The sequence below is a fragment of the Phyllopteryx taeniolatus genome, chromosome 21, assembly GCF_024500385.1.
Source record: "Phyllopteryx taeniolatus isolate TA_2022b chromosome 21, UOR_Ptae_1.2, whole genome shotgun sequence".
In the NCBI taxonomy this organism is placed as follows: domain Eukaryota; kingdom Metazoa; phylum Chordata; class Actinopteri; order Syngnathiformes; family Syngnathidae; genus Phyllopteryx; species Phyllopteryx taeniolatus.
The window spans coordinates 1,455,789-1,481,809 of record NC_084522.1 but is presented as its reverse complement, the minus strand read 5'-3'; the positions used below and the strand labels follow the sequence as shown (position 1 = coordinate 1,481,809).

The 26,021-nt window shown below is 46.2% G+C and overlaps 3 protein-coding genes and 1 long non-coding RNA gene across 6 annotated transcripts in view; 1 reads left to right on the top strand and 3 right to left on the bottom strand.

The window, feature by feature from the left end:
- The window catches only part of clasp2 (cytoplasmic linker associated protein 2), a 45,452-nt gene extending 42,368 nt beyond the window's left edge, over positions 1-3,084 (bottom strand). The window contains 1 exon segment of the mRNA XM_061760353.1: positions 2,258-3,084. Within this exon segment, the coding sequence (XP_061616337.1) occupies positions 2,258-2,455 (198 nt within the window). The 5' untranslated portion in view covers positions 2,456-3,084.
- A 1,219-nt stretch (positions 3,085-4,303) lies between these two features.
- Positions 4,304-14,281, bottom strand: fbxl2 (F-box and leucine-rich repeat protein 2). 3 transcript variants are annotated; one of them, XM_061760350.1, is made up of 14 exons: positions 14,143-14,281; positions 11,828-11,889; positions 9,322-9,376; positions 9,154-9,228; positions 8,883-8,977; positions 8,041-8,205; positions 7,822-7,948; positions 7,657-7,731; positions 7,446-7,576; positions 6,899-6,959; positions 6,770-6,814; positions 6,317-6,373; positions 5,920-6,132; positions 4,304-5,258 (listed from the first exon to the last, which is right to left on the bottom strand). In XM_061760350.1, the coding sequence occupies exons 1-14, from the start codon at positions 14,170-14,172 to the stop codon at positions 5,151-5,153; spliced, it is 1,299 nt and encodes a 432-aa protein (XP_061616334.1). In that variant the 5' UTR covers positions 14,173-14,281; the 3' UTR covers positions 4,304-5,150. The 3 variants fall into 3 exon arrangements, with proteins under 3 accessions (XP_061616334.1, XP_061616336.1, XP_061616335.1); XM_061760352.1 differs by lacking the exon at positions 11,828-11,889 and having other exon boundaries at positions 9,141-9,228; positions 14,143-14,225; XM_061760351.1 differs by lacking the exon at positions 14,143-14,281 and having other exon boundaries at positions 9,141-9,228.
- A 2,123-nt stretch (positions 14,282-16,404) lies between these two features.
- LOC133470832 (uncharacterized) lies at positions 16,405-20,194 on the bottom strand. The gene is made up of 2 exons (XR_009786077.1): positions 19,726-20,194; positions 16,405-16,603 (listed from the first exon to the last, which is right to left on the bottom strand). It is a non-coding gene; the product is annotated as an uncharacterized LOC133470832 (long non-coding RNA).
- Positions 17,145-25,872, top strand: susd5 (sushi domain containing 5). The gene is made up of 5 exons (XM_061759716.1): positions 17,145-17,502; positions 18,310-18,487; positions 20,611-20,720; positions 20,794-20,982; positions 21,547-25,872. Exons 1-5 carry the CDS (start codon positions 17,442-17,444, stop codon positions 23,124-23,126), a joined length of 2,118 nt encoding a protein of 705 aa, XP_061615700.1. The 5' UTR covers positions 17,145-17,441; the 3' UTR covers positions 23,127-25,872.
- Positions 25,873-26,021: the final 149 nt, after the last annotated feature.

Below are 26,021 nucleotides of genomic sequence, written 5' to 3'. Positions count from 1 at the left end.
TTTTCTGTCAGTTTCATAAAATGTTTCTTAATGATTGTGTTCTATGACTATTGTGTAAAAAAATAAATACATAAACATATGCGGTCCAAAATATGATTTTCAGTTGTCAAGTTGAACAACTGAAATACTATGAAAGTAAATTCATTTTTCTTAATGGTTTGAGTTACATTTGAACCTGTGTAATAATTTTAAAAAAAGTGTTCCAAAACATGATTTGTATTTGTCAGGTTCAACACAGGAAATAATGTAAAAGTCATATTTAGGTTCATTTTACAGTGTTTTTATAAACTTGCGTGACCCTCAGGAATGTTAAACTAATTCATTAATTTAATTCACTTTTATCGTACTTCCTGTGTTCAGCTTGACAAATTTGATTTTGGACCGAATTGAGTTGGCCACACATGATGGGATTTGCTTCCTCGAAAAAAAAAAACACACAAAAACAACAGTGCAGATGTTATTATCGATTGAAAACATGGCAAGATGAGTCACATGTGCCAATGTTTTGACTGGCGGTCAGGATGGGAGCGTTAATTTTGGCAAAATGAGTCATTTTCCAGTGTTTTATTTTTTTTAAATGGCACACAGCATGGACGCAGAGTCAGCATAAAGACGGACTCAGTGAGCACGCAGGAAGGATGGACGGCACGGAGTCCTCCCATGACCCCCCTCCCCCACCCTATACAGTGTGGGGGGAGCACGTCTACTTCCTGACAATGGGTCGCATCAGACCAACCCAGAAAAAGATGCAAGCCATGTTTAATTCACGCTTTGAATGGAAAACTACATCCCAAAAGCGCGTTTGTTCAGAACAGGAAGCATGGCGCTGGTTTTTCCAGCATTGAGTGACACGGACTATAATGATGAAATGGTTTACAAATAGTTTGACCTTTTCCTAAAATAATTAAAGATGCTCCCATATTTGGCCTCTCTGAGAGTAGTAGTTACCTGGTAGTAAATCTTTCAAACACTGTCTACAAAAATGACGAGGACGGAGAAAATGTCAGATGCATACTAGTACTGCAAATAAATGGAGGAACCCTGCCCAGGTGATGATGTGACATTTATTGTTGTATTTTCAGCAATTTGGATTTGTCTATTTTTTCCCTCCTTTTTTTGTGACAGCAATATTTTTTATTGTACAGTCGTCAATTTTTTCCCCCTAATATTTTGTATATTTCATCTAAGATTTGAACTGCTTTTTGTCCGTAGCACTTTTGTATTTGTGTTATATTTTTTTAACTTTTTCACTAATGTGTGTATTTTTTTTCTTAGATTCTGGTACTATTTTATACTCTTTTTGCATTTGTATCGGTTGTATTACCACCCCCCCCCCCCCCCATTTATGTCCAATATTTTAATATATAAATATATTTCTAATATTTTTGTTAGTAGTTTTATATTTTTTCAAACATTTCTTAAACTTAAAATCCAATATTTTTGCATTTGTCTAATATTTGTTTATATTTTCCTAACATATGTGTCTTATATTGTTTCACTTTTTTTCCTAATTGTTCTGTATTTGTGTGCATTTTCCTTCTAAAAAAATATTCTTTTTGTATTATTTCCTAATAATTTAGTTTTTTCGCTTAATACTTTTGTATTTGTTCTTTCTGGTTTGTTTGTACTACTTTCTAACACATTTGTATTTGTTTCTGATATTGTAATTGTTTCCCGATATCCACAATTGTCCATTTTCCGAACCGCTTCTCCTCACGCGGGTCGCGGGCGTGCTGGAGCCCATCCCAGCTTTCTTCGGGCAGGAGGCGGGGCTCACCCTGAACCGGTCGCATAGAAACAAACAACCATTCGCACTCACATTCACACCTACGGGCAACTTAGAGTCTTCAGTTTTTGGGATGTGGGAAGAAAGCGGAGTACCCGGCGAAAAGCCACGCAGGCACGGGGAGAACATCCAAACTCCACACAGGCGAGGCCGGATTTGAACCCACAACCTCAGAATGTGCCCGTTTCCCGAGATCTTTGTACATTATTACAGTATTATCTCATATGTTTGTGCATATTTTGTCGGTTTTGTACTATTTTCTATTTTCTTTTGTTGCATGATGTTGTTGTATTTCTTCCCTAATATATCTAGTATCTTAGCGTTGTCCTCTGGTATTTTGGTTACTTTTTGTACAGTTTTTCTTTTCACAGTTGTCTAATAGTTTTTTGTTTGTTTGTTTGTTTGGGTATATGAATCTCGAAAAGCAAAGCGCAGTACACTGGGAACATGTTGTAAGCTTCTCTCCCTCACCTTGAAATTGCTGGAGTTGACCCAGCCGGTGAGCTCGTCCACGGTCTTGTCCAGCCGGGGTTTGTCCTGCTCCACGTCCGACGAGCGAGAGGGGTCTCTCAGGTAGTCGATGAGATCCTGGCCGACCTGCAGCCTGCGGGTGACATCCTTCTGTAGCACCTGCTGGTAGAAATATTCCATATTGTTGCGCTCCTCCATCTGGGGGCACTCTCGGGGGGATTCCGAAGGGGTAGAAATGCCGGTAGAAAGGGGGCCTTGATATAGTCCCGCGGATGTGGCGGTGGTCTACGCGATGTGGACTACGTCTCTTGGATGTTTGCGACCATCAATTAGTCCGCCGTGAGCACAATTTGACAACTTGGCTCTGGAGTCATCCCGATGTCTCCTTACAACGAGAACCTCACATAAAGCGCTACCAAACGTATCCCAGCTGGATAGAAATGCTCAAAACTCCCGTCTAAAAGTCCCAAAAAGCGTGTGTTTGTAGGGTAAAGTCGTGTTTTTCAAAAATCCCCGCGCGGAAAGGCCGACTTGCAGCCGGGCTAACGCGGCTAGCTTCGGGCCTATAGCGTCAGGGGCTCTCACTTCCTCGCAAAAAAAAACAAAACAAGAGGCTGGTAAAGTGTCACCAAAAAGCCCTGTAGCTACGTCCTTTCGGTGGGGGAAGTTTTGACCCCGTTCCGACTGGGACTGAAGAGTGCGAGCCGACGCCGTTTGTAAGAGCGGAAGGATGGCTGCGCGCTGCCCGGGAAACAAGCGCATTTATTCCGACGGGGGTCCGAGGCAAGCCGTATGTATTCTCTTCGTCTCCGGTTCAAACAGCAAGCTAACAGACCCTAGGGGTCCTTACACACCGCACAGCTGCCCGAAGAGATGCCTGACTGTAAATATTGTATATACCACAATAGTCGCTGAAATAGTTAAACCTGCAACTACATTTGCAACCTTGCCGTTTTTTTTGTACAATTACCAAAAGGTATTATTTTTGTGGAGGATTAATGTTCAGTTGGAAGAATTACAACTACATTCTCGTGTGGGCGTCAGCCGCCTAGGTGAATCTTTGCTGCCACCTGTCGTTCACTAGGCGATATGACAGCCTTGCTAACCGCAATGCATGTAAACAAACGTGAACGCCCCCCCTTGATATTTGTCTATTTACCAATGCGTAAAACTATTTTTAATTTGGTTTATCTTTTGACTAATGGTTCTGTATTTGTCAAATCTTTTTGTGTTCTCAAGTATAATTTATATTTTTCGCACGGTTGACCTGATATTCTCTGAAAAATGCAATATATTTGTAGTCTTTCCACTAATGTTTGTATTCTCGTCAATCTTTTTGTAATTTTTAATTTTTTTCAGTTTGATCTTTGATGTGCTTTTAAAAATATATTTTTGTATTTTCTTCTAATGTTGTATTATTCTATTTCAAATATGTTTTTGGATTTTCCTATTATTGTCCTATTTCTATTGTCTAATATTTTTTATCTATTTCTTTGAAAATATTTTTAATGTAATATTTTGGACTAATCTGCTCTTTTTTTTGTGTAATGCATTTTTTGTTTATTTTTATTCAAATATTTATTTCTCAAAAAAGTACATTTTTCTAACATTTTTGTATTTTAGTTTTGTTTAATGTATTTGGTTTTTTTTCTAGTTTGAATCCATTTCTTTCTTAATAAATTTTGTATTGGTCTTTTTTCCCCCTTTCCATTTTTCGTCATGGCTTTCTGCGCGTCTGTGGATCTTTGCAGCCACCTATTGGTAGCTTGGCGATATGACATCTTTACTCCAAGAATGTAAACATAAGGATTTACTCTGAATATTTTCGTAATTTCCATCTTATATGTTTTGGTTATTGTCTAAGTTCCTCTATTTTAGTCTACCCCCCCATATTTTTTGCATAATATTTTGTATGTATATTTTTCTGGTTTCATCTAATAACTGAATTTTTTGTGAAATATTGTCTTTGACATCTTAGTTCACGGCAGTCAACGCATGTAAATAAACCACACACAAAAAACACACACTACGCCATGGGACCAAGCGTGTGTTTCCTATTGGTTTCACTTTATTTATCCATCTGTTTATTTTCTCAAACATAAATCTGTTAAAGAGCTTTTCAAAGGAGAGAGAGGGCGTTAGCATCCGTCAGCTTGGCCAGTCCATTTCTTTTTTTGTTAAATCTTTTTTTGTTTGTGCCACACACAAATCATCCTGGCGGAAGTCTCCTACCCAACCCCCCACCAAATCCTTGAGCCTTTTCGTTGAGGGGGCGAGAGGCTTAGCTCAATATATTTTTTTTTTCCAAATGTGTGTGATTGTCAAAACGGGGCTTTGGTTTGCAAACTTTCTATCGCGAATGGAAGGTGGGCAACAAATGCAAACGAGTTGGCGTGGTGCCAAACGAATCCAGGATGTTGTTACCAAATGCTTTAATACATTTTTGAAGACACTGCAGCTCTGGCGTTGGCCGGGAAGGACCATTAACAATTAGGCAAAAAAAAAAAAAAGTTGCCTTCAATGTCTTCTTTTTTCCCCTCTCTCTCTCTCTCTCTCTCTCTCTCTCTCTCTCTCTCTCTCTGTGTGTACAAACACAACCTCAAAATGGCGTTCCTGTTGCCCCCTTGGCGTCACGTGATCGTCCATTTTGGATGCGCGGCGGGCGAAAGGGAGGACGACAAAAGCGCGAGAAGGCCCTGGTGAGGAAGAGGAGGGGCCTTTGTAGTGGTCCAGGTAGGACCATGAAGCAGTGGAGCGGGTCCAGCCCCTCCTCTCCCTCTAATACCCCCCCCCCCCCAATCCCCTCCCACCAGATCTCGGTCTTTGTCCTCCTCCACGGTTTTCAGAGCAGCAGCACCTGCAGGCAGAGTTGGCCCCCCCTGGCCCTCCACTGTCAGAGGATGACGCAGCAGCGACACAGGCGCTGCCCGCCGCCGTGCACCGAGGGAGGGGGCGTGACGGGGGCGAAGTAAGCGTGGACCTTGATCTCGGGAAGGTGGGCCTGTCCAAACAAACAGGAGTTCGTACAGCCACATAAAGCCTTAAATGAGCTTCAGTCCATCATGGAAAATCCACAGCACCGGCTGCGTGGCACCGTCTCCGGGCAGAGGAGCAGCTCAAACTTCACAACATCCAGGCACCAATAAGTCTCGACTTTTCTAATACATAATGTCCTTTTCCTAATATTTTTGTTTGCATCTAATATTTCTGTATTTCATATTTATTGAGTTTTTCGTCAATATTTTTCGTTGTGTCTAATCTTTCAGAATTGTTTTGTCTGATCAATTGTTTTTCTTTTTGTCTGAGGAGTCACGAGGAGGCTGCATCGTAACGCTCACTTATGTCCTTTGATGCGCATTCTGAGGCTGGAGCTAAACTTCAGCGAAGCTCTCAAGTTACTAAATTTAGTGTGCCGTGAGAGTATCGGGTGTGCCGCAGGAAATGATCAGATTGCACTTCATAGGTCAGCAAAAATGGATTCACAATCGGTAATAATAATTGTTCATCGATGTAGGCCGGCAACATAAAGTGACCACTAGACGGCAATTAACTTGCAAATTGTAACCTGTTCGGTGGTGTGCCGTGAGATTTTGCTGTAATGTAAAGTCTGTGCCTTAGCTCAGTAACGGTCAGGAAGCGCCGACTCGGTGGCCGCCGTTTACCCGTATGCGCTTGATGCCGGCCCGGGTGACCTGCTGGCAGTCGTAGAGCTCGATGCGCTCCAGGCGGTGGCAGCTCTTCAGGTGCTCCAGGGTGAGGTCGGTGATGAGCGGGCAGTTGTCCAGCTCCACCACGCTCAGCCGCTCCTGGCCGCACGCGCTCGCGCTCAGCGCCCGGATGCCGTCGTCCGTGATCAGCTCGCAGTGAGACAGGGACTGCGCGGCAACCAAGGGCGAGACGTACACGTTGGAACATTTCATGCATTCAAAGTCAAGTTCGTTTCGATAGCCGTTCCTCACAGAAGCATTTCAAAGGGGAAAAGGTTCAGCTTTGTGAAACCTTTTCCTGATGCACTAAATGTAGAGAAGAAGGTGCACAAATCTACAGTGCAGAGTTTACCAGAGCTTGCAGGCGGGGGCAATGGATGGACAGCTGAACCAAAGTGTTGTCGGTCAACTGTGAAAACAAACAGAACAAGCGCAATCGTCCGAGACTCCAAATTGCCTGGCGCCCGTTTCGCACTGCCTGGAAAAGCCACCATTTGCCACGACCGGCACAGCCATTTCCTCCCCCTTCTGGTAGGGCTGCGCGATTATTCGATTTTTATGCATCGATTCATTCAAGTTTACTTGTCAGGGTGATTTTTATTTTGTATTTTTTAGCAGCTTCAACCCCGATAAAATACACCCCGATCCCGGTGTTCCGCCATTACTCTTCACATAGCCGCTGTTTACCTTTGGGACGGTACAAAGCCAGCAGATTTGCGGGGCAAAATCCAGCGTTCGACGGGCAGTGTGAAACGGAATCATGCCGACGTCACGTCGCAGCCGAGTTTTAAGAGAATTCTCTTACCAAAATACATTCTTCTAAGTCCATTTTTTCAAGCTCGTGGCAGTTCTGTAAAGACGAGGAAGGAGGAGTCTAACTCACGAAACAATTCCCTTGCGCAGGAAGCGAATCGGCATGGGAAGTAAAACTCACCCTGGCCATCACCGTGAAACCAGCATCTGTCACATGAGAACACCGCGCAGCTTCAAGGATCCTAAGCAGCACACGAGCAAAGGCGCGTGTCAGTTTTGCAGAAAACGTCACCCGGGAGTGACAAATAAACGGCTTCAAGCAAGTAAGCGAGTCGTCTTTTCGTTTGCACAAAGTGATTTTATACAATCGTTCGTTGACAGAGCGCGAGAGAACCGGTGCCAAGAATGTCACAGACCTCGAAGAAAACATCTAGAGAGGAGCAGAAAAAAAGGGAGCCCCACTATTAGTCACACTTCTGACACCATTGAGACAAGTTTGGTGAAATATGGTCAGATCTATGACACCATCTAGCATTGACCAATCAGAGAAAGTGTTGCATAAAAGCCTTTGTTTCGCGATGCTCAGGATTTTGTTCTTTTCCCTTTGGAAACAAACAATTGTTTGCGTTCAGACCGGCACAGACTCCAGCCGTGCCAGCCTGAACTGGGCGTTTCCCCCACCCCCACCCCCACCCCCCGTGTGGTGCTAAACGTGCGTTTCCTTTTACTTGAGTCGAGGACAGTTGAGTCCCAGTGCGGTGAGGGAGGCGTCCGTGATGTTGCTGCAGCCCGACACGCAGAGGATCTGCAGCTTGTGGCATCCTCGGCACAGACTCACCAGGCCCTCGTCTGTGATTTGCTGCACACGGAGGGCACAATTAACAACTGGGAAACGATCGCGCAACTCTCTCTCTCGCCTTTTTTTTTTTTTTTTAATACCGTGCACGACTGCATGTTGATGGCGGTGAGCGCTTGGCAATGCTTCTGCAGATGTTTTAAGGCGCCGTCGTCCAGCTGAGGCACAGCACACATCGCGGCGGTTTTTACTCGGGGGGGGGGGGGGGGGGGGGGGATCCGTCACTGTTGCGACGTCGTTCGGCGTACCTGCGTGCAGCCTCTGAGGAACAGCGCCCGTAAGCCGGCGCAGCCTCGGGACAGCGCGTCCATGCCGTCGCGCGTGATCTGGTCGCACCAGGACAGGTTCAACGTCTCCAGCGTGCGGCAGCCATCGCTAAAACACGACGGACACACGCAAAACAAACAAAAAAAAAGGTTGTGTAGTTGTTGTTTTTTTTGGGGGGTGGGGGTGTTCATTTGGTGTACCTGAGGGCCGTGAGGGAATGGTTGGTGACGGACACGCAGGAGGTGAGGTCCAGATGCTTGAGCTTGGAGCAGAACTTGCTGAGGCTGAGGCAGGTGCTGTCTGTGATCTTGGTGCAGCCGTTCAGGTTCAACGCTTCGATGTTGCGACAGTTCTGCGCAAAAGTCCTGAAGCCGCGGCACAGCGGAAGGATTACTCAGGTGCGCCGGTGGAGAAAGTGGAAGGCCGCTGTGTACTTTTCTTCAAATTGTTTTCCTGAATAGATTGGTGGGGGGTTTTCTAATATAGTGGTATTTTTCATCTTGTATAGTTTCTTAATACGTCAGTATTTTTATAATTAATTTTAATTATATTTTGCTGCAGTACTTTTGTTTTGTCCTAATACTTTTTATAATTTATCATGTGTTTTATATCTACCGGTAATATTTTTGTATTCTCTGCTTAATACGTTTCCTGATATTTGTGTATTTTTCTCAATAATAATTTTAGTCACCAAAGAGTGATAGCAGTGTTTTTTCCCCCCCAGAATATTTTGGTATTTCTTTTCTGCTATTTTTGTCTAATAATGGTCTTTCTTTTGTAATAACTTTTTATTTTTTGAACATTTACCGAAATATGTGTGTATTTTTCTTCCTCTAGTGGTAAGCATTTTTCAATTTCTTTCCATATTTGGAGTATTTTCTTTCATGTCTAATTATTATATATTTTACATTTTATACATTGGCATTTTTTTGTATATTATAAAATATTATTTGAGTATGCTACAAAACTTTCAACATTTCATCGAGTTTGCGCGGGGCAAGGGCATGCGAGGCGTGCCAACTGTGGTGGGGGTGGGCCTCACCTCATGGACGCGTCGCCCACGCTCAGGCATCCTCGCAGGCTGAGCTGCCTCAGGAAGCCTCCGCAGCGCTTGGAGATGTTCTCCACCACGCGGCCCTTAGAGGGCAACAACAACACACGCAAAAAAACAAAAACAAAGAGGATCAGCCGTGACGTCAGCATCGCCGGCGGAGTCTGCTGACCCAGCACTAAGCCTCGAGTCAGGATAAAGCCACTTGACACACACACACACACACACACACACACTTGACAGTCTCACTATTCTTTCTGACCTCGATGTCCGTCTGGAAGTTGAACAGGTCGATCTTCTGCCAGTTGCTGCCATCCAGAGCCAGAACGTTCCAGGCCTGCCGGGGCCACAGACAAGGCCGGCGGACGGTAAAACTCTCCAAACATGGCCAGCAGACGGCAATAAAGTAGAAGTTGGCAGCAACCCTTACCTTGGAGACTTGAGCACACCGACAGAGTGTAACTACATCCAGATAGGAGAATATCCTACAGGGGGAAAACGAAATTCAAATCTTACTTCATCTTAGTGCACATTGTAGACAATTGTATGTGAACAGTTTTGGGGAAAACCATTTGGTGGTCCACACAGGGTCCATCCTTGGATGAGTGTGATGTTAACAAATGAACCAGATGAACTAGTTGACAAGTTGGGAAGGAGGTTTAAAAAACAACCACAAAAAAGGTGATTTGCGACAGGTGGGCCACGCCAAATCGCTATTTGGCATCCAAATTTGAGGAACACTTCCAGCTTTTCAAATCCAATAGTTGAAAGTAGGGGTCAAACCACTTCAGATTTTGTTCTAGCCGACGCTAAGGTGATGCTAGTCAAGTCGACTCCGCTTAATCGATGACGTCAGTTGTCGACTTGCCGCTGACGCCGCCAAACGCAAGCGCCCGCACTCACTCTCCCCGTCAGCACAACCGCAAATGGAAAGCGAAGCATTTTGCTTTCGAGCTGCCATTTTAGGATTGTATCATTTTTAGAATTGCGCCGTAACACCCTCGATGGCCATTTGTGACTCACGTGCTGCATGTTGCCCACCCCTGCATTTTACAATAGCACTAGCAATACAATATACATGTCATAGTGTTTTCCTCTTTATTTCCCTTTAATGTGGATGCAAAAAAAAAAAAAAAAAAAGAACAATTGGGGGCAGTCGAGGCCCCCCACACGCACACACGTATACTGTACACACCCACACTCGGCCACAATAGGGCTAGGCTACTGGGTCAGCTCAATCTATTAATCTGCCAATGAGGAATCTCTGGCAGCACCGAGGGAGGCAAGGCCATCAGGGGACGGACACGACACACACACACACACACACACACACAGGCCTGCAGTAACACAAGGCCACCCAAACATAAGAAGCGTGCAGGTGGGCATACAAAGAATAGCGGTGGCGAGCACAGCTGTGGTCGCGCGGCCTCGGTCTGAGCGGGCGTGTCGGGACATGTTCAAGTGCGGCGGGCCTACAGGCAAACGGATGCAAAGCAAAGCAATCGCCGGGGTGCATGAACCCTCGAAAAGACATTGTGGTGGTTGAAGATAATCCATTTCTAGTTTGTCAAGCCCACCACCAAACAAAGTCAAAACACAAAGTAATTTAATAGCCTTTAAATCCTGCTTAAGTCGGGACTTCCCCCCCTTCCCAGCATGCAACATAACGACATTTTAATGGAGCACAGCACCGCGTTTGTTGACAAACACCTGGCCCTTGGAGCGCCGCTTACACGAGCGAGAGCAGGCCCTCGTCATTAGCGGAGGGGCGACCCGACTTTGAGTTTGGGCGGAGTCGGTTGCAAGACGCCCGCAACAGAAGATGAGGCCTGTGCCTTTCGCACAGAACCCAGTAAACAACAGTTTACAGCGGCGCCTCGGGATACGAATACGTTTCTCCAGATGCGAGCCTAATATGCAGTCGTACGTGTGGGAGGGTGAAGCTATTAAGAAACAAAAATGTTTTTTTTATATGGTGTCCGGATAGCGCCGATGTTCACCTATTGCGGGCCGGTCGGGAACGTAACCCCCGGGAGAGTCGCTGTACAGTGTGTAAGGGGCTCGTGCTTATCGTGCAATTGTTGACAATATGTTGATGTTTTTAAAACAATGACAGGAAAACCTTCCCAGGCTCAAAACGCCGGAGGTTACCCCAGGGCAACCTTCACGTCGGCCACCCTCGTGACTCGTGACCGCCTCGACTGGACGTTCCCGGCCGCCGGGCGCCTTCGCTCGACTGCCGCGCGAGCGCTCGCAAGGCGGCGCGGCGCCGCTCAAGTTCCGAGAAGACGCCAGACAAGGTGACGCTAGTGTTGCGTAACATGACGCCATTGTTGCCCAAGTACGCCGCTTTCGGGGGGGGGGGGGCGCCGGTGGGTCTCGCAGCAGCGGCACTGCGGACTTCCCCACCAGCGGAGCGAGACCAGCTATTTATAGCGCCCACACACACACACATTTTGACACACAAAACCTGACACACAAGCGGGGTGAAATGTCGACATACATAAAGTGGGATACACAAGTAACATCTGTATGTGAAATAAATACACATTAAAAAAATGGAAATTGATGGGGTTATATATATATATATATATATATATATATATATATACATATACAGATATACATTTTGTGAAATTCAATGTTAGTCTGGATCAGGGACCTTAAATGTAGGACAATAAAAAAAAAAATGTTTAAAAAAAAAAAAAAAAAAAAAAAAGTAGCTCGTGAAAAGACAGTTGCAAAAAGTGGAATTTTTCCGTGAGAATTACCGGAAAATTGTCACGTTCCAGGAAATTACAAACTTCACGCCCAGTATATCAGTATATTAAGTTATGACATGCATATATAATATTTCAAGTATATGGAAACTAATAGTGTGTGCGTGTGTGCATACAGCATCACGTTGTCGCAAAGTGGTCCAGTAATAATCTTACCTAAGCAGGAGCTCTTTAGGGAGCTTCTTGTTAATGGGAGCTTCATCGCTGCTGGAGAACACCTGCGTGCGCACACACACACACACACACAGCCATCATCATCCATCAGGTGGGATGGCATCGACAACTCGCGGCACAAAAGACGTGCGCCCGTTTCACGCGGAACACAGCAAAAGGGTCCTGTCATCCCGCCTTTGCCGTTTGTAAGGCAAGGGCGGAGTCTTCCGTCGGGATCTCTAAATTACGATCGAGTCTATGGCCCCTTTTATGCTGCAGCTATCGAATAGTTTTACAATCGAGTATTCTACCGATTAATCGAGTAATCGGAAAACACCGGATCTTGCATGAATAAACATAAGCGTAAATTTGGGGTGCAGGTATTATTTTTGTCCTCGCCATCTTCCCGTTCTTCTGTAGTATCTGTGACTTTGAGAGGGTAAGGCTTGAAATAAAAGGCGTGGCCTGTTCTGGTGAGTGACATGGGCGTCAGCAAAGGAGAATGTAGAGTTGAGTGGCAGGCATTTTGCTTCAAACCTTTTTGTCATCGAATTATTGGAGTTATTTGATTAATTGTTGCATCCATACTCGGCATGTTCTTTAAAACACCACTGACACGAAAACAAAGGCAGAAAATGCAAAGAAAAAAATACCGGCAAAGGGACTGTTGACTCGATCCCGTTTCACACAGAGAGAACACAAAATGACCACCATCAGAGTCGTACTCACACCTATTTACACACCTTCGCGCGCCAGCCGGGCGGCATTCCCAAGCAGGGAGTTCCTGTTCCGTGTTGCCGTTTTCTAAAACGGAACCGTACAGTAGGATAAAGTCAAGCCGGTAATTTATCACCTTCGGCGATCGTTTCACGGCCGTAATAGAGGCGGGAACATTGGAAAGGCGGGACACGTGGCACTCAGTTGTCCAACCCTGTTGTGTTGAAAGCAATTGTCACCATATCAGGAAGTTTTTTTGACACCAAATGCTGACTGATTTGCGGGATTCTGTGTTGTTGTACGAAACGTGGAAATATGCCGACTTTGTTGGGTTCTGTGCATACGGCCACATGACAGCGTCTTCTGTTTCGGCGCCGATGAGGGATCGAGCATACGGCCCCTTTTACACAGCACGCAAAATGCGACATTTTCCAGCGTTTTTGTTACTACAGTACGGGAACATTTGCAAAAAGGCGAGATAACGGCATGGACTACAGTATGTCGACGCAAAATCTTTCCGCCTTCAGAGTTAGTAGCACGGCTGTAACGGAGGCGGGACACAACCGTATACGCTTAACTGGAACACGGAAGAGGGAGCATACAACTCCTGTTCTGGCCTCGCTTCACTGGTTGCCTCTGCACTAATTATGCTCAATTGTCTTGTGTTTGACGTATTATTTACAGTATGTACAGCACGTTGGTCCAGCTGAGGTTGTCTTTAAAGGAATCTACAAAATAAGTTGAGTTGAGTGTGTTAATTTGAGGGAGTGCTTGGACAGAGATTTGGCTGAATGTGTACAAAATGGTTGACATGATACAAAATAATCCCTTTATTCGTAAAAAAGGTGACAAATGACGGCATACTAAATACGCAGCCCACCCTCATTTCGAATTTCAGTTATAGGTGGTCATACATTCTGCTAAAAGTGTGCAAAAGGTTTTCGATAATACTGAATATTCACAAAAGAGACCGTTTCGGTGAAACAGTGAGCCAACTCATTTGAATGACTGGTGGTCACACATTGCGCTAAATGTGTGTAAAAAAAAATAATAATAATGCTTGTTCTACAATACTAAAATATTGACTTTGTAAGACGGTGCACTATTTTCTGATCGTAATCTGTGCAATCACCAAATATCATATAATACGGTCATTCCGTAAGGAAGCGTCGTTGATCATTGTGTTTATACGTGTACTTTCTTGACAATAAAAGTCTTATTTGTTGAATTTCAGTGTTGCAGTGAGCTTACGTGTTGTAATTGGAGTGACAGGTGGTCATCCATTTATTTTGCCGAGTGTGTGTAAAATGTCCGACTTTTGTATCCAAAAGAGGCAAGCAGAGCGTGTTCACGTTGACAAGGTAAACATGCAGCCCACTCACTCATTTCAGTGCTGCACTTGGCTGCGTTTTATTTTGCGAAGCGTTTTATGGCATTGACGACAAGCCTACCGAGTGACTTTCGGTGTACAAAGAAACCGAATGGTGGCCGTGTTGACACGCTGAACATGCAGCCCACCGCCGGGCCCAGCCGCGAGCTCCGCGTCGCCCCCGTTTACGTCCAAAGCCGCGAGCCCCGCGATTCAACCGCGGGTGTCCTACCTCGAAGCGGCCCCTGGTGATCCCGTTCATGTCTGCGGCGTCCCTGCTCGCGAGCCGCGTCGACGCCAGCCGAGCCGCCCGGCGCTGCGGTCTCTGTCGCCGTTTTATTTTCGCGTCGCGTCGGTGCCGCTACCGGTGGACGGCGGCGCTCGTGTGCTCCGGGAGCCCAGCAGAGTCGAACCGGAGGCGCTAGCTGGCTCCTCACGCCCTCCTCCGCTTCTTCTTCTTCGTCGTCGTCGTCGTCGTCGTGCTGCGCTGCCAGCCGGGCGAGAGGCTGCCTGGTGCCGTCGGCGAGGGCGGTGGCGGTCCGGGGCGGTCGCTCGCGTCGCAGCAGGCCGGCGGCTCCCCAGCAGCTGCCCGTCTCATCGCAGGACGAGCAAAATAACAATAATAACATGGACGCTCCGTGGACACAAAAAAAAAGTGACTTCACTTCCGCCTCTTCCCTTTCCGCGGAGGCGCGAGGCTGCTTGCCCTTTAAAAAAATAAATAAATAACGAAAGAAAAACTTTCCGCCTTTTCCACGCCAAAAATAAAGACGCAAAATGGACGACGAAGGTTAACGGTTGCGGGATATTTTCTTCATTTGTGGGCGACTGGACTGGCCCAAAATGTACGCCCGCGGTTTTTATTTTAGCGAGTTTACTCGCGCTCGACGAAGGAGGACCCCCGTGACGTCATCGCTGCGGGACGATCCCGCGTGGCGGATTTGTTTTGATTGCAGCAGTTCGCCGTCGCCGCACCGCTTTGCGCTTTGCACCGTAATACCGCAAAGCTAACGATAACGACGAAATCCCTCAATGTATATTACATTTTTTTTTGTTGCAATTTTCTATTTGTATAGATAACTGGACTGAATTGTTTTTGCTGGTTTTGTTCTATTTGGGTTTGTTAAAGTACAATCCTCACATTTTTCTAATTCTTCCACGTTTTTATTCTTATTTGAGTGACAGGTAGCAAATTGTGTGAAAATTATGAAATATGAGATTTGAGTCATTTCCCCTGTTTTGGTTCTATTGCTTTTGTTTTGTTTTGTTTTTTAATTCCTTCATGGTTTTATATCTTTATGACCTTTTAAAGTAGTTAGTAGTATAATAGTAGCGGTTAAACTTACTGTAATTACATATTTAATGGAATAAATGTATTTTAAATGTATTTGTTATGTATCATTCTTTTATTGTTGTACATGATATATTCATTAATATTTACCAAATTATTATGTTATTGGTTACGTATTGTGTAACGTGTTTACATTTTTAAATTCAATAAATACTAGCACGATTCCTCTCAATTGTCTTGTATAATAATGCATAGTTCTTTAAATGACTTCAAAATGTATAGTCGAAATGCAAAATACCTTTCAAAGAACAACTTATACATGTGTAACTTGGAAAGAAAAACAATCAAAAAGTATTCAACCTTGACTTTGAAGCTGTTTTTTATTTTCAGTGTAAAAATTGTATATACGTACTTAATCTTAGGCTTAAATCAACAAAATAAGATACAATTGGTAAACTTTCTTTTCATCCCCAAACCCAATAAAACCCATTTTATTGCGTTTGATATAAAAGATGGCCTGAGCGACAGCGGCTCCAGTGGCGTTTTGCACTTCCAGGCAGTAGGGGGCAGCATGACTATGACTCAACATTTGCATGTCTGTGTTGAAGGCCCAATTTAACGCTGCCCTTGACTACTCACTGATTCCACTGAAAGGCCTCACAAGAGTGCTACAAATTCTACTTTCGTTGTACGTAAGCACAACGTACGCCTCACACTTTGCTGCGGAACTTTCCATCTGACCATTTGCGGAGGTCTTCGCGGTGCGTTCGGGTGCCACTTTTGGCTGTGACTTTCTCATCGCTGTCTCCCAAAAGGCATTTATCCTTGACTGTCATGAAGTGATGTTGCCACGGCGACCAAATCATCCTCCCTTCCTCTGACCTCTTCTGACTTCCTGTCAGTGACTCACTCAGGCACCTGAACGCCACATCGCTCCGGTTCACAAATCGTGCGAGTGGGCGTGCCCCTCCTGCGAGGTGGCACACCTGCGCCATGTTTGCGTCCACGTGGCACAAGCGGCACAACGCAATTGTCGCCAGCCTCGAGCGAGGCGCTGCGGCTGCGAATCGGTGTCTTGTCATATGTTTTCTCAAACGGAAAAGTCTCATGGGCGTGAGTCACTGCTGTTAACAGGCTAACACAAAGAACACCACGTGGAAGGAATGGAGGAGGAGTTCTTGGATTTGATGACAGAAGAGGGAAACCAAAGGGGACATTTAATCGGAATTAAGATTTACAACGGATCTGCTCAAAGGACGGCTTTCCCGGTTTGTAACAAACGCGTCGTCCCGCTTGGAGTTAATTTGTCCGTCGTTCCTCGTTCTCCTCTGCGGGTTCGGAAGGAGTAACTTCAAAATGGACTTGAGCAATCACTCGGTCAGAGGACGGGACTCTTCTGAAGCTGATGAAGCAGAGAAATATCGTTAGGATTCAAACGGTACATATGTGGATGTGTGATATGAGGCCTCTGCGCGGTCATTTTGCAAAAGTAAAACAAAATAAGTGGTTTCAGAAGTGTGCACACCCACTTCAAACTGGGGGCGTGGCTGTGTGCGCAATGAGCCAATCACATTCAAACTCCAGTTAAGTGGGAGTCAGCGCACAGCTGTCATCATTTCAAAGGCCTCTGGTTAACCCCAAATCAAGTTCAGATGTTCTAGTAGGCTTTTCCTTACATTTTTTTTGCTGACATTTCATCAGGGGTGTGTAGACTTTTTACAATAACCTCATTAAATACAAATAGAACATATAAGAAAATACATTTTTTTTAAAAAGCATGAAGATATGTCAGTTAAGACGTTTGCGTTCAAATTTCAAGAATACACAGTTTGCAAAAGTTACAAAAATGCAGTTTCCATGTAAAAATAACCCCCCCCCCCCCCCAAAAAAAAAATTTGAATAAAATTTCAATGGCATCATATAAAAGTGCTGAGACTTTCCATGAATTGAAGGCAAATATCGAAGCAATGTCGTGTTAAAAACTTGAAAAGTGTGCAATAATCTCGGAGGAGAAGACTTGAATGTGCATCGGACTGGCGGCCAGGTGCGACTTTTCACAGGCGCTCTCCATCCGCTTGCCGACCGGACCCTCGGCCGCCTCCTCCTACTCCTCGTCATCATCATCATGACCCAAGTCCTCCTCATCCTCATCCTCCTCGCTCAGTCTGACCTCTGCAGCCTCCGAAGGAAGTTGTGCTGATTTACAGTCGTCTTTTTTTGAAGAATAAAAAGTCAGAAGTATGCTGGGCCTCCTTGGATGCTTTGCGTGTCTTTTGGCGGCTTCTGTTGCCGATGCAGATGGTAAGAAAGGCAACATTTATCAACAAAATGTCGCTAGACATCTGTTTCCTCCAAATTGAGAAGAAATTAGCCAACCCATCCGTTACTTACAACGCTATATGCATAGTGGCGTTTGTGTCAAATTTGCCTTTTCAAAAATCGATCGGCGTCAAAACTTGACAAATGAACTTTCAACTTCTTGTATTGCGTGATCATGTGTTTGATTTGTTTATGAAAAAATGCAGCGCTTGTGTTGGCGTGCACACGAATGACGTGTGAGGTGGTAACCAGCTTGACGTGCTCTACTCAATTAACTTAACTCAATTAGATGTGATTTCAACATTTTTATGACCAATAAAAAGCTTTAAGCAAGCAGCAAAAAAAAAAAGTGTGCTTTAGATTTATAATTAGCTTAAAGTAGCTTGAAAATTGCTCTTTATGTCACTTTTTAATTCTTTTTATTATTTTGGACCAATAATATGTGGTCGCATGTTTGGTGGCGGTCGTAGGCCGTAGGCGCGGAATGGCAGCCACGCTTCCGTCAGACTGCCCCCTGCAGGGCAGCTGTGGCTACACAAGTAGCTTACCACCACCAGGTGTGCCTGTGGAGTGAATCTTGCAAAGTGCGATGCAATATTTTTATTCGTCTGAAAATCTAATTAATACTTGAATAATTACTTAATACCTTGATTTCTATACTACTTTTAACCAATAAAAACCTTTAAAATAAGCTCGAAAGGTGTTGAAAAATGCTCTCGATAAATTATTTGTTTTTAGCCAATGAAACAAATGTGCTCGATAAATAAAAAGTCTCCGTTTGTGTCGCAGGTCGAGTGTTTGCGGTGGAGGTCGGCAACTCGTCGTCCAGTTCTCGGTTCCGCGACGCGGAGTGGGCTTGCGCCTCCCGGCGGGCGCGCCTGGCGACGGCCTCGGAGCTGAGGCACGCCGTCGTGGAGTGCTTCTTCTCCTCGTGCACCCGCGGGTGGCTGCACGGCGGCTCCGTCGGGTGAGAAACGAGCACCTCTGTCCGCCTTTTGCTTTTCCCACGGGAAGGTGACGGGAGAAAAGACTCCTCCGTTCCTCCCCGGCCGGAAAAGGAAGTAGAGGATGAGGATGGTGACGTCTGTCGCCGTGGCAACGCGACACACAAGGAACAAGCACACTTCTGGGAGGAGTGGGGGTCACAGTTGTCAGTTTGTTTCGTAGTTTGCTTGTTCATGTTTGTTTATTTGATCGTGTGTTCGCCAATTATTTAATTGGTTCAGTTGTTGTCGGTTTTTTGTCAGTTTGTTCATTAGTCAGTTCGTTTGACTGTGTCGGTTCGTTACTTAAGTTCAATCGATTGTCCGTGTGCTAGCTTAGTTTAGGGAGTTCAGTTGTTGTGCCTAATTTGTCAGTTTATAACTTCGGCGTGAAATCTGAAGTCCGTTTAAAAGTGAAGACAATTTGCAATTTTGGCATTTTAGCAAGGAACATAGTCGACGCACATGATTTGCTTTGGCGGGTCACGTAAGACGACGCGGCGGGCCAATCTGGGCCCCGGGCCTCGGGTTTGACACCGGCGGACTCGCGCCAAATCGAAGCAACACGGGAAACCGCTCGAGGCTAACACGACGTTAGCGCGAAAAGATCCTTTTTGCTCGGTGACGTCACGGCCAACGCAGCGAGCGAACGGCGGCGCTAAAGGCCTCAGCTCCAGACAGTCGGATGACGTCGGCAGGTGTGAAACATGGTGAGGATGTGCCAAAGCAGCGCTGCCGGGAAGACTGCTCCGTCAGACGCCATTTTGGGCTCCGCCTACATCATAAACGCGTGGCCGATTTCCATTTCCGGGGATTGCGGCGGCGCTTTGTGGCAATTTGTTTGCTTGCACGCAGACACTTTCAAGTACTAGTACGGCACGCTCGTTTGTCAGTTTGCAAGTTAGCTGCTTGATTTATTAGTTCCTTAGTTATTTGTTCGATAGTTACAGAGTTCGTTTGATTGCTAAATCATCCGTTAGGTCTTACATTAGCTCATTGATCAGTCCGTTTATTTTTGTTAGCTGGCGCGTTTCTTGGTTAGTTTGTACAGGGGATCGTTTATGAATTGGTTAGCATGTTAATGAGTTAGTCGGACTGTTTATCATGGTCATAAATGTCCTTGTTTATCTTAGATCGTTAGCCTGTTTGGTATTTAGATCCTTTATTGGCTTAAGCGTTTGCTCTCTCGTGAATTGACATTGTTGCTCATTTCTTTGTTTACCTTGTTTTCTCTCGTTCGTTTGCTCGTGAGTACGCTCGTTGCGGTTTTCAGATTTTTTTGTTGTTGTTGCAGTTGTTGCTCATTGTTAGCGTATGAGATCATCCGCCACAAACCAGGAAGTGGCCTTTCCCGTGATGTTTACATTGACGCACGTAACATGCTCTCCCATCTGTATCTCACCTGGCAGACTCTGGCGTCGCCACGGCAACCAAACAAAACACGTAGCACACGCAAAATACTCACTGAAGCTAATATAGCGAGGACTTTCTATTGCCCACTTTTGTCCCGCGCCGGCCGCCTGAATTTTGTCCTTATAAGCCCATGTTGACGTTGACACACTCTTGCAGCGTATGACTCACATGATTTCTCGCCGTCTCACATTCCCAACAATTAGTGACGCCTTGGATTAGAGGGGGAAATGTTTTCCAAGCGGGAGACTGACTTCACGTTTTGCTTCTATAAGACCTAAGCGCATGGGAACGTCTACTAGCGGCGCGATAAAGCCAAGCTGCATTGCACAGGCGGCACTCTGATATGCTGGCATAATATTTGCACAAGGAAGTCCACCAGAATCAACGGTGGCTTCATGTTGTCATGTTCCATTCGTGCACCAAACACGCAGTTTTCCCCCCCCCCGAATGCATTTGATCTTGAAGACAGAGTGGAGATTCAATTTGGAATTTTTAACAAATGTTTGCTAGCTTGTTTGGTCAGTAATTTGATTTTCAGTGGTTTTGTTTGTTTGCAAGGTAGTTCGTACGCTCATTCGCTAGTTCCGAAGTCGGCTCCTTTGCTCCTCGGTCAATTTGACGTACGACAAATGACTTGAAGCCAATCGTATTTAGTCGCAGACAGTTGAATAATCCAGCCGTTAACTCCTCCCAGGACCACCGTGTGCAACTACGTGGGCGGCTCGCTGAAAGCCGTGGACGTGAGGACGGAAAACGCCACGGGCGACGCCGCGAGCTTAAATGGATTCTGTATCAAAGACAAAGGTCAGTCAATCAGTCAATCGGAGGGTGACTTTCAGTGACCACAAGTATGATGGTGCGCTTTCGTCGGTAACAGGCGTGCCATGCGGTGACCCCCCGTCCTTCCCCAACGCCCGCCTTCAGGGCCACGGTGGCGTCGAACTGGGCGACGAGCTCCTATACACGTGCGCGCCGGGCTACGTCATGCCCAACGGCCACAGCGCCTTCAGCTTGCTGTGCGACAGCTGCGGCGAGTGGTACGGACTGGTTCAGATTTGCGTCAAAGGTAGGAAAAAAAAAAAAAGAGAGCGCCACCGTGTTTGTCTGTCGTGACCTGGACTGAAGGTCGACTTCCCGGCTCGTCAGCACCTGGGGTTCGGCGACCCCGCCGCTCGATTCCGACCCTTTGCGGGAACAATGTCTCGCTTGTGAGCGCGGATGAAAACGGCCGCCGCGGCACCCTGGTGCGACATGCCGTGGCGTGGCCCGAAAGGAGGAGCACAAGATGCGGTCTGAAGGCCGGGAGGGCGTGCGCGCTTACCTCACACCTGGCCGCGCTCCCCAGGAAGCCGTCGCAGGAACCCGATGATCCCAGATCCACGTGCACACCTGACACTTCCGACCTCCTTAGTTAGCTAGTCCACCAGTTTTTTTCATTTGCTCTTTAGTTATTTGATTCATTTGTTGGTTAGTTGATTCCTTAATTAAGTTTGTTTGTTCCGCAACTAGTTGTTTTGTTCTTTTGTTCCTTAGTTACTAAAACGATGAATAGGTTTGCGACTTCCAAACAAATGTTTGCCTTTCTGCGACTTTTCTATTCAGAGAGAACCGATTGTCCGTGTCGTTGCAGACTCAACAGAGGCGCACGTGGACTACGAGGACCAGTTCACGTACGGCGAGGCGGACCACCAGAGCGAGGACGACAGGCCTGCGGAGGATCTCCACGGAACCGAGCCTGACCCGGAGGAACCCATGGACCAGGCGCTGCAAGAAATCAGCTTCGAAAGAGAAAAAGAGGAGCCGGATCTGGACGGTCAGCAGGAGGTGGAAGTAGATGGCGAGGAGGCTAAAGAAAGGAGAAGTGACGAGAAACGGACCGCGGAGGACTTTGCCGCGCATCCGAGTTGGAAACAGGAGGTGACGACGGCGTCCACGGACCCGCCCGTCTCCCTCCTGTCCCAGAAACACCTCTTCTGGTTCCCCTCGGAAGCCTTCCAGCAGCAGCGGGAGCAGCACCCGGTCTCCGTGGACCCCGTTACCCAGACCACCACTCAGCGGTCCTCCGGCAGCCGGTCCGAGGAGAGCCTCAACGACCACGAGCGAGAGAGTCTCGATCACCGCGATGACGGTCAAGTGGAACAACAAATTCCAGTTCAGCACGACGGTCTGGATGAGCAAGACCGCTACGAAGACCACCGTGATGATCACTACGACATGGGCGAGCACGAAGAGGTTCGCTACGGCGGTCGCAATGATAGCTCCGAGGAACGTGCTGTCCACGAGGACAGCAGCGATCTTCAGGAGCATCCGGGTGGTTCCGAGGAGCACCCGGACCAAAATGACCACGACGACCACGTTCATCGGGAACATTATGACCGTGATGATGAAGACCGCCACGACGATCACGACGATCACCGTGACCACGAACACCATGACCGTGATGATCACGACCGTGGCGAACATGACCGTGATGATCACTCTGACCTTGTTGACCAAGATAATCACGAGGACCACGGCAGCGAAGACCATAACCACGAAACCGACGACGCAAGGCGAGATGGCGACAACAGCCATGCCGAACACGATAGCCACGAAGACGACAATCATCAGCGCGTCATATTTTCCGAAAAGAGCCAGAATGCGACCCGGCACGATGCGGGAGTAGCGACCACCACAGACGAGACCTGGCTGGACGGACACCCGGTGGCCGCCCACCCCAACGAGGTGGAAGAACCCGTCCCCGACAGCAGCGTCCCAGCAGCACCTGAAACCGGAGCCCCGGACAACCCCGCGTCCTCCTCGTCCTCGGATGCCGTGGAGTACGACACCCAGCAGGCGGTCCCCACCCACTCGTGGCTCCTGGACCTCACCCAGCACCCTTTCCTGGACCCGGCGCAGGACAGCGACAACCTTGACGGGGTGACGGGGGAGCGCACCTTGCACAACTTGCCTGGTGAGACTGGCGAGAGGGGGGTTGAGGCGGAGGGAGAGATGGGCGGGACCGTATGCGTCGGCGAGAACTGCCCGCCACCCGGCCCCTCGCGCCGGGGCCCCACCGTGGCAGCCATCATCGCGGCGGTGTGCGTGGTGGCGGCGGCTGTCATGGTGACGGTGTGGTGCTACCGGCGGCGGCAGCAGAAGAGCTCCGTGTACGACATCAACGGGAAGGGACAAAGCAACCAGCACATGGAGATGCAGCAGAAAGTTTAAAAGGGGGGCTGAGACTTTTTGGGGCCGAATCCGCTATAGAATTTGTGATAAATTTGAGGAGACGTGTGGGAGCCCGACAGAAACGCGACACACACTGGACCCTCGGAAGTCAAACAAATGCCGTTTCCATTTTGACGACTGAATCGGATTTTGGGTACATTTTCAACCTGGCCGCATCAGCGGCACTTACCGTAAAGCTGGGATTTATTTGTCAGTGCCTTTCAGACAAAAGTCTGTGAAGCAGGACACTGCCGTCCGCCGCGCGTTGGGATAATGAGGTGCGTGATGACATCACTGCGGAGGCGGCAACTGCTTTCAACACAAGTGGGCGTGGCCAGTGAATTTTGGGGCGTTAACTTACACCCTCTGTTCAGAGTCCCGTTCTTCACCATTGTTACGCTTCTGATCCGAGCACGTTCCGGGTCGACTTCGACGCTTCCGTCCTGCATCGGTACAGAGCGGTGGGAAGGCGTAAAACAAAACAAAAAAAATAAAAATTAAAAAATAAAAAAAATAAAAAAAAAAGCAGTTGCTAGGGGCTAAAAAAAAAAAAAAAAAAAAAAGTACCCAAAATGCAAAAAAAAAAATATATATTATAAATAAAAAATTCTACATTAATGAAAAATACAAACTGATCCTCCAGATATGGATTTATCCAACTGGTGCATCGCTTTTTCCTCCGAATTTTAGGTTGTAATCGCCCAAGTCCAAAACTGTTCGAGTTCTGACGTTCCACTGTACATTATAAGGAATTTCTTTCCTCTTTGTTTCAAAATGACAGTAGTCTAGCTGAACTATTTGTTCTTCTTCTTTGGGGCTCCATTAAGAGTGTCACGTTTGTGACGAAAACTAACTAGCCTACATTATCGTCATTAGTGTGACATACACAAAACGCTGTTTTACTTTGAAATTATGGGATGAAAGTGTTTGACCGTCAGACTGCGCCGACGCTCCGCTGGATGTCGGAAGGACTTTTTTGGGTCTTTATTTTGAAATGTTTGCCGTCCGGCTGGAATGGCGGTTTGGTTTTTGCCGTCACTTGGCTAACATAGGAAAACCACAATAGAGGAGGTCCTCAGAGCTAACTATTTAGTTAATCACAGGTAAGTACAAAAAGTAGTTAAGCTAGTCGTCAAGCGTAAAACATGCATTAGCTAACAATAAAACGCGTAGCTAACCTTAACATTACTTTTGACGGTAAGCTGTTTGTCATTAGGGTTTTATTTTTTTTCCTTTGGACTAATCAAATACCCTCAAGAAAAGGGTATATGTACACATAAAAACTAAATATGTAAAAAAAAAATATATATATATTAAATAAACTGACACTGGTAAATCAGCTGGACCGCATTTTCTAATACAATCTTTCGTCTTTGTTTTTCGATGTTAGCTGCTGCGATGAAATAGTGCTAAAGCGTTGTGTCGGCTTAATTTTTGTGACAAAGTGAACGAAGGAGAACTACAATCCTACTTTTGACCTAGCGTCATTACAGTTTTCCTCGTTGGATGAATTATCACAAATACCCTTGCGAAAAGGTTTACATGCACAAAAAAAATAAATAAATGTAAAGAATACAAACTGTTTACGAACTGTGTATTTCCCTCAAAGTTTTAGGATGACATTTTGCGATCTGGTTTCGACGGTCCACTGTTTGTATGAAGGATTTTTTTGGTCTTTATTTTTCGACTTTAGCCATCGTGCTCGAATGGCTTTGAATACCGAAAAACAAAAAAAACTGGCACACGAGGGATCGTATTTTCGTCTTGAATTTTATGTACGAAGGATTTTTTTCCCGTCTTTATTTTGAGCGGAATGACGGCTTTGTGTCGCATAGTAGCGGTCGTCGTCAAACGTAAAGTGTACAACCGCTAACAATAAAAGACGCAGCTGACATTACCTCGAACTGCTTTTGACGATCATCTTATGGTCGTCGTCATTACAAACATACACAAAATATCCCCCCCCCCCCCCAAAAAAAGGCAACTGCAAAAGATGAAAAAATTACCTTTAAAAAATAAATACAAACTGTTTGTCCATATCCAACTGCCAGATTGCATTTTCATCTAGATTTTCGGTTGAACTGTTTTTAGCCTGGTTCTGACGGTCCACTGACGAAAGGAATTTTGTTGTCTTTTATTTTTCGCTGTCAGCTATCGATACGGAAGCGCGGTTGGCGTTTGGTTGTTTTGCGACGAAGCTAAATGTAGATAAAACCACAACAGAGGAGGGCCGCGTCAAAATGTTGCTACGGACTGAGACGGCGACGCACATTGTGCTATTTTGCTTGATTTCCTTGTTTTGGTTTGTGTTCGCTACGCGTGTGCGGTTTTCTCCTGCTTTACGACTTGTCGTGCGCGTGTGGTCACCTGATGCTTTTAATTGGAGAGTTCTGAAGCGATATCATTATTGATTAGGCATCTAAAATAACTGACACATAGGCGCTAATTAAATAGCGCTAGCTGCCGCCGCGATGATGAATGCGACGGCCGATGAGATTCGCTCGTGGATGCGCTTATTACTCACAGTATGATGTATGTGCGTGTGTTTCTGCGCATTTCAAGTGTGCCATTGTGTGTGTAGACGTGACACTGTGTAACTTTATCGGTCACGTGGAAATGTGCACAGTGTGTGATTCTGGGAATGCCCCGAACGGGGTAGAAAATGAACCAACTGACCACATTTCCATCACAAATGAGCTCATTCGTGTGCTTTGTTGTCGTTTTCGAAATAAAAGTCCTAAACGTGTGACTCTGCTTTGTTATTACGCCATACACTGCGGTGGAAGCCAAAAGAGCAGAATTTCCGAACGGCCGCAATTGAACGAGATCCCAAGTCCAAATTTGGTCATTCACATTTACACATGGAAATATTTTGCCAGATTGGCACCCGAATTT

What these genes read in the sequence shown, in the direction of transcription:
- fbxl2 (XM_061760350.1), bottom strand. Translation starts at nt 14,172, where the DNA reads ATGAACGGGATCACCAGGGGCCGCTTCGAG. An exon ending in CTCAACTGTCCTCGACTCAA is followed by an intron (nt 6,960 to 7,445) that starts GTAAAAGGAAAC and finishes TGTGCTGCTTAG; the next exon opens with GATCCTTGAAGCTGCGCGGT. An exon ending in GCCCCCGCCTGCAAGCTCTG is followed by an intron (nt 6,133 to 6,316) that starts GTAAACTCTGCA and finishes GTTGCCGCGCAG; the next exon opens with TCCCTGTCTCACTGCGAGCT.
- susd5 (XM_061759716.1), top strand. Translation starts at nt 17,442, where the DNA reads ATGCTGGGCCTCCTTGGATGCTTTGCGTGTCTTTTGGCGGCTTCTGTT. An exon ending in CTGCACGGCGGCTCCGTCGG is followed by an intron (nt 18,488 to 20,610) that starts GTGAGAAACGAG and finishes AACTCCTCCCAG; the next exon opens with GACCACCGTGTGCAACTACG. An exon ending in ATTCTGTATCAAAGACAAAG is followed by an intron (nt 20,721 to 20,793) that starts GTCAGTCAATCA and finishes CGTCGGTAACAG; the next exon opens with GCGTGCCATGCGGTGACCCC.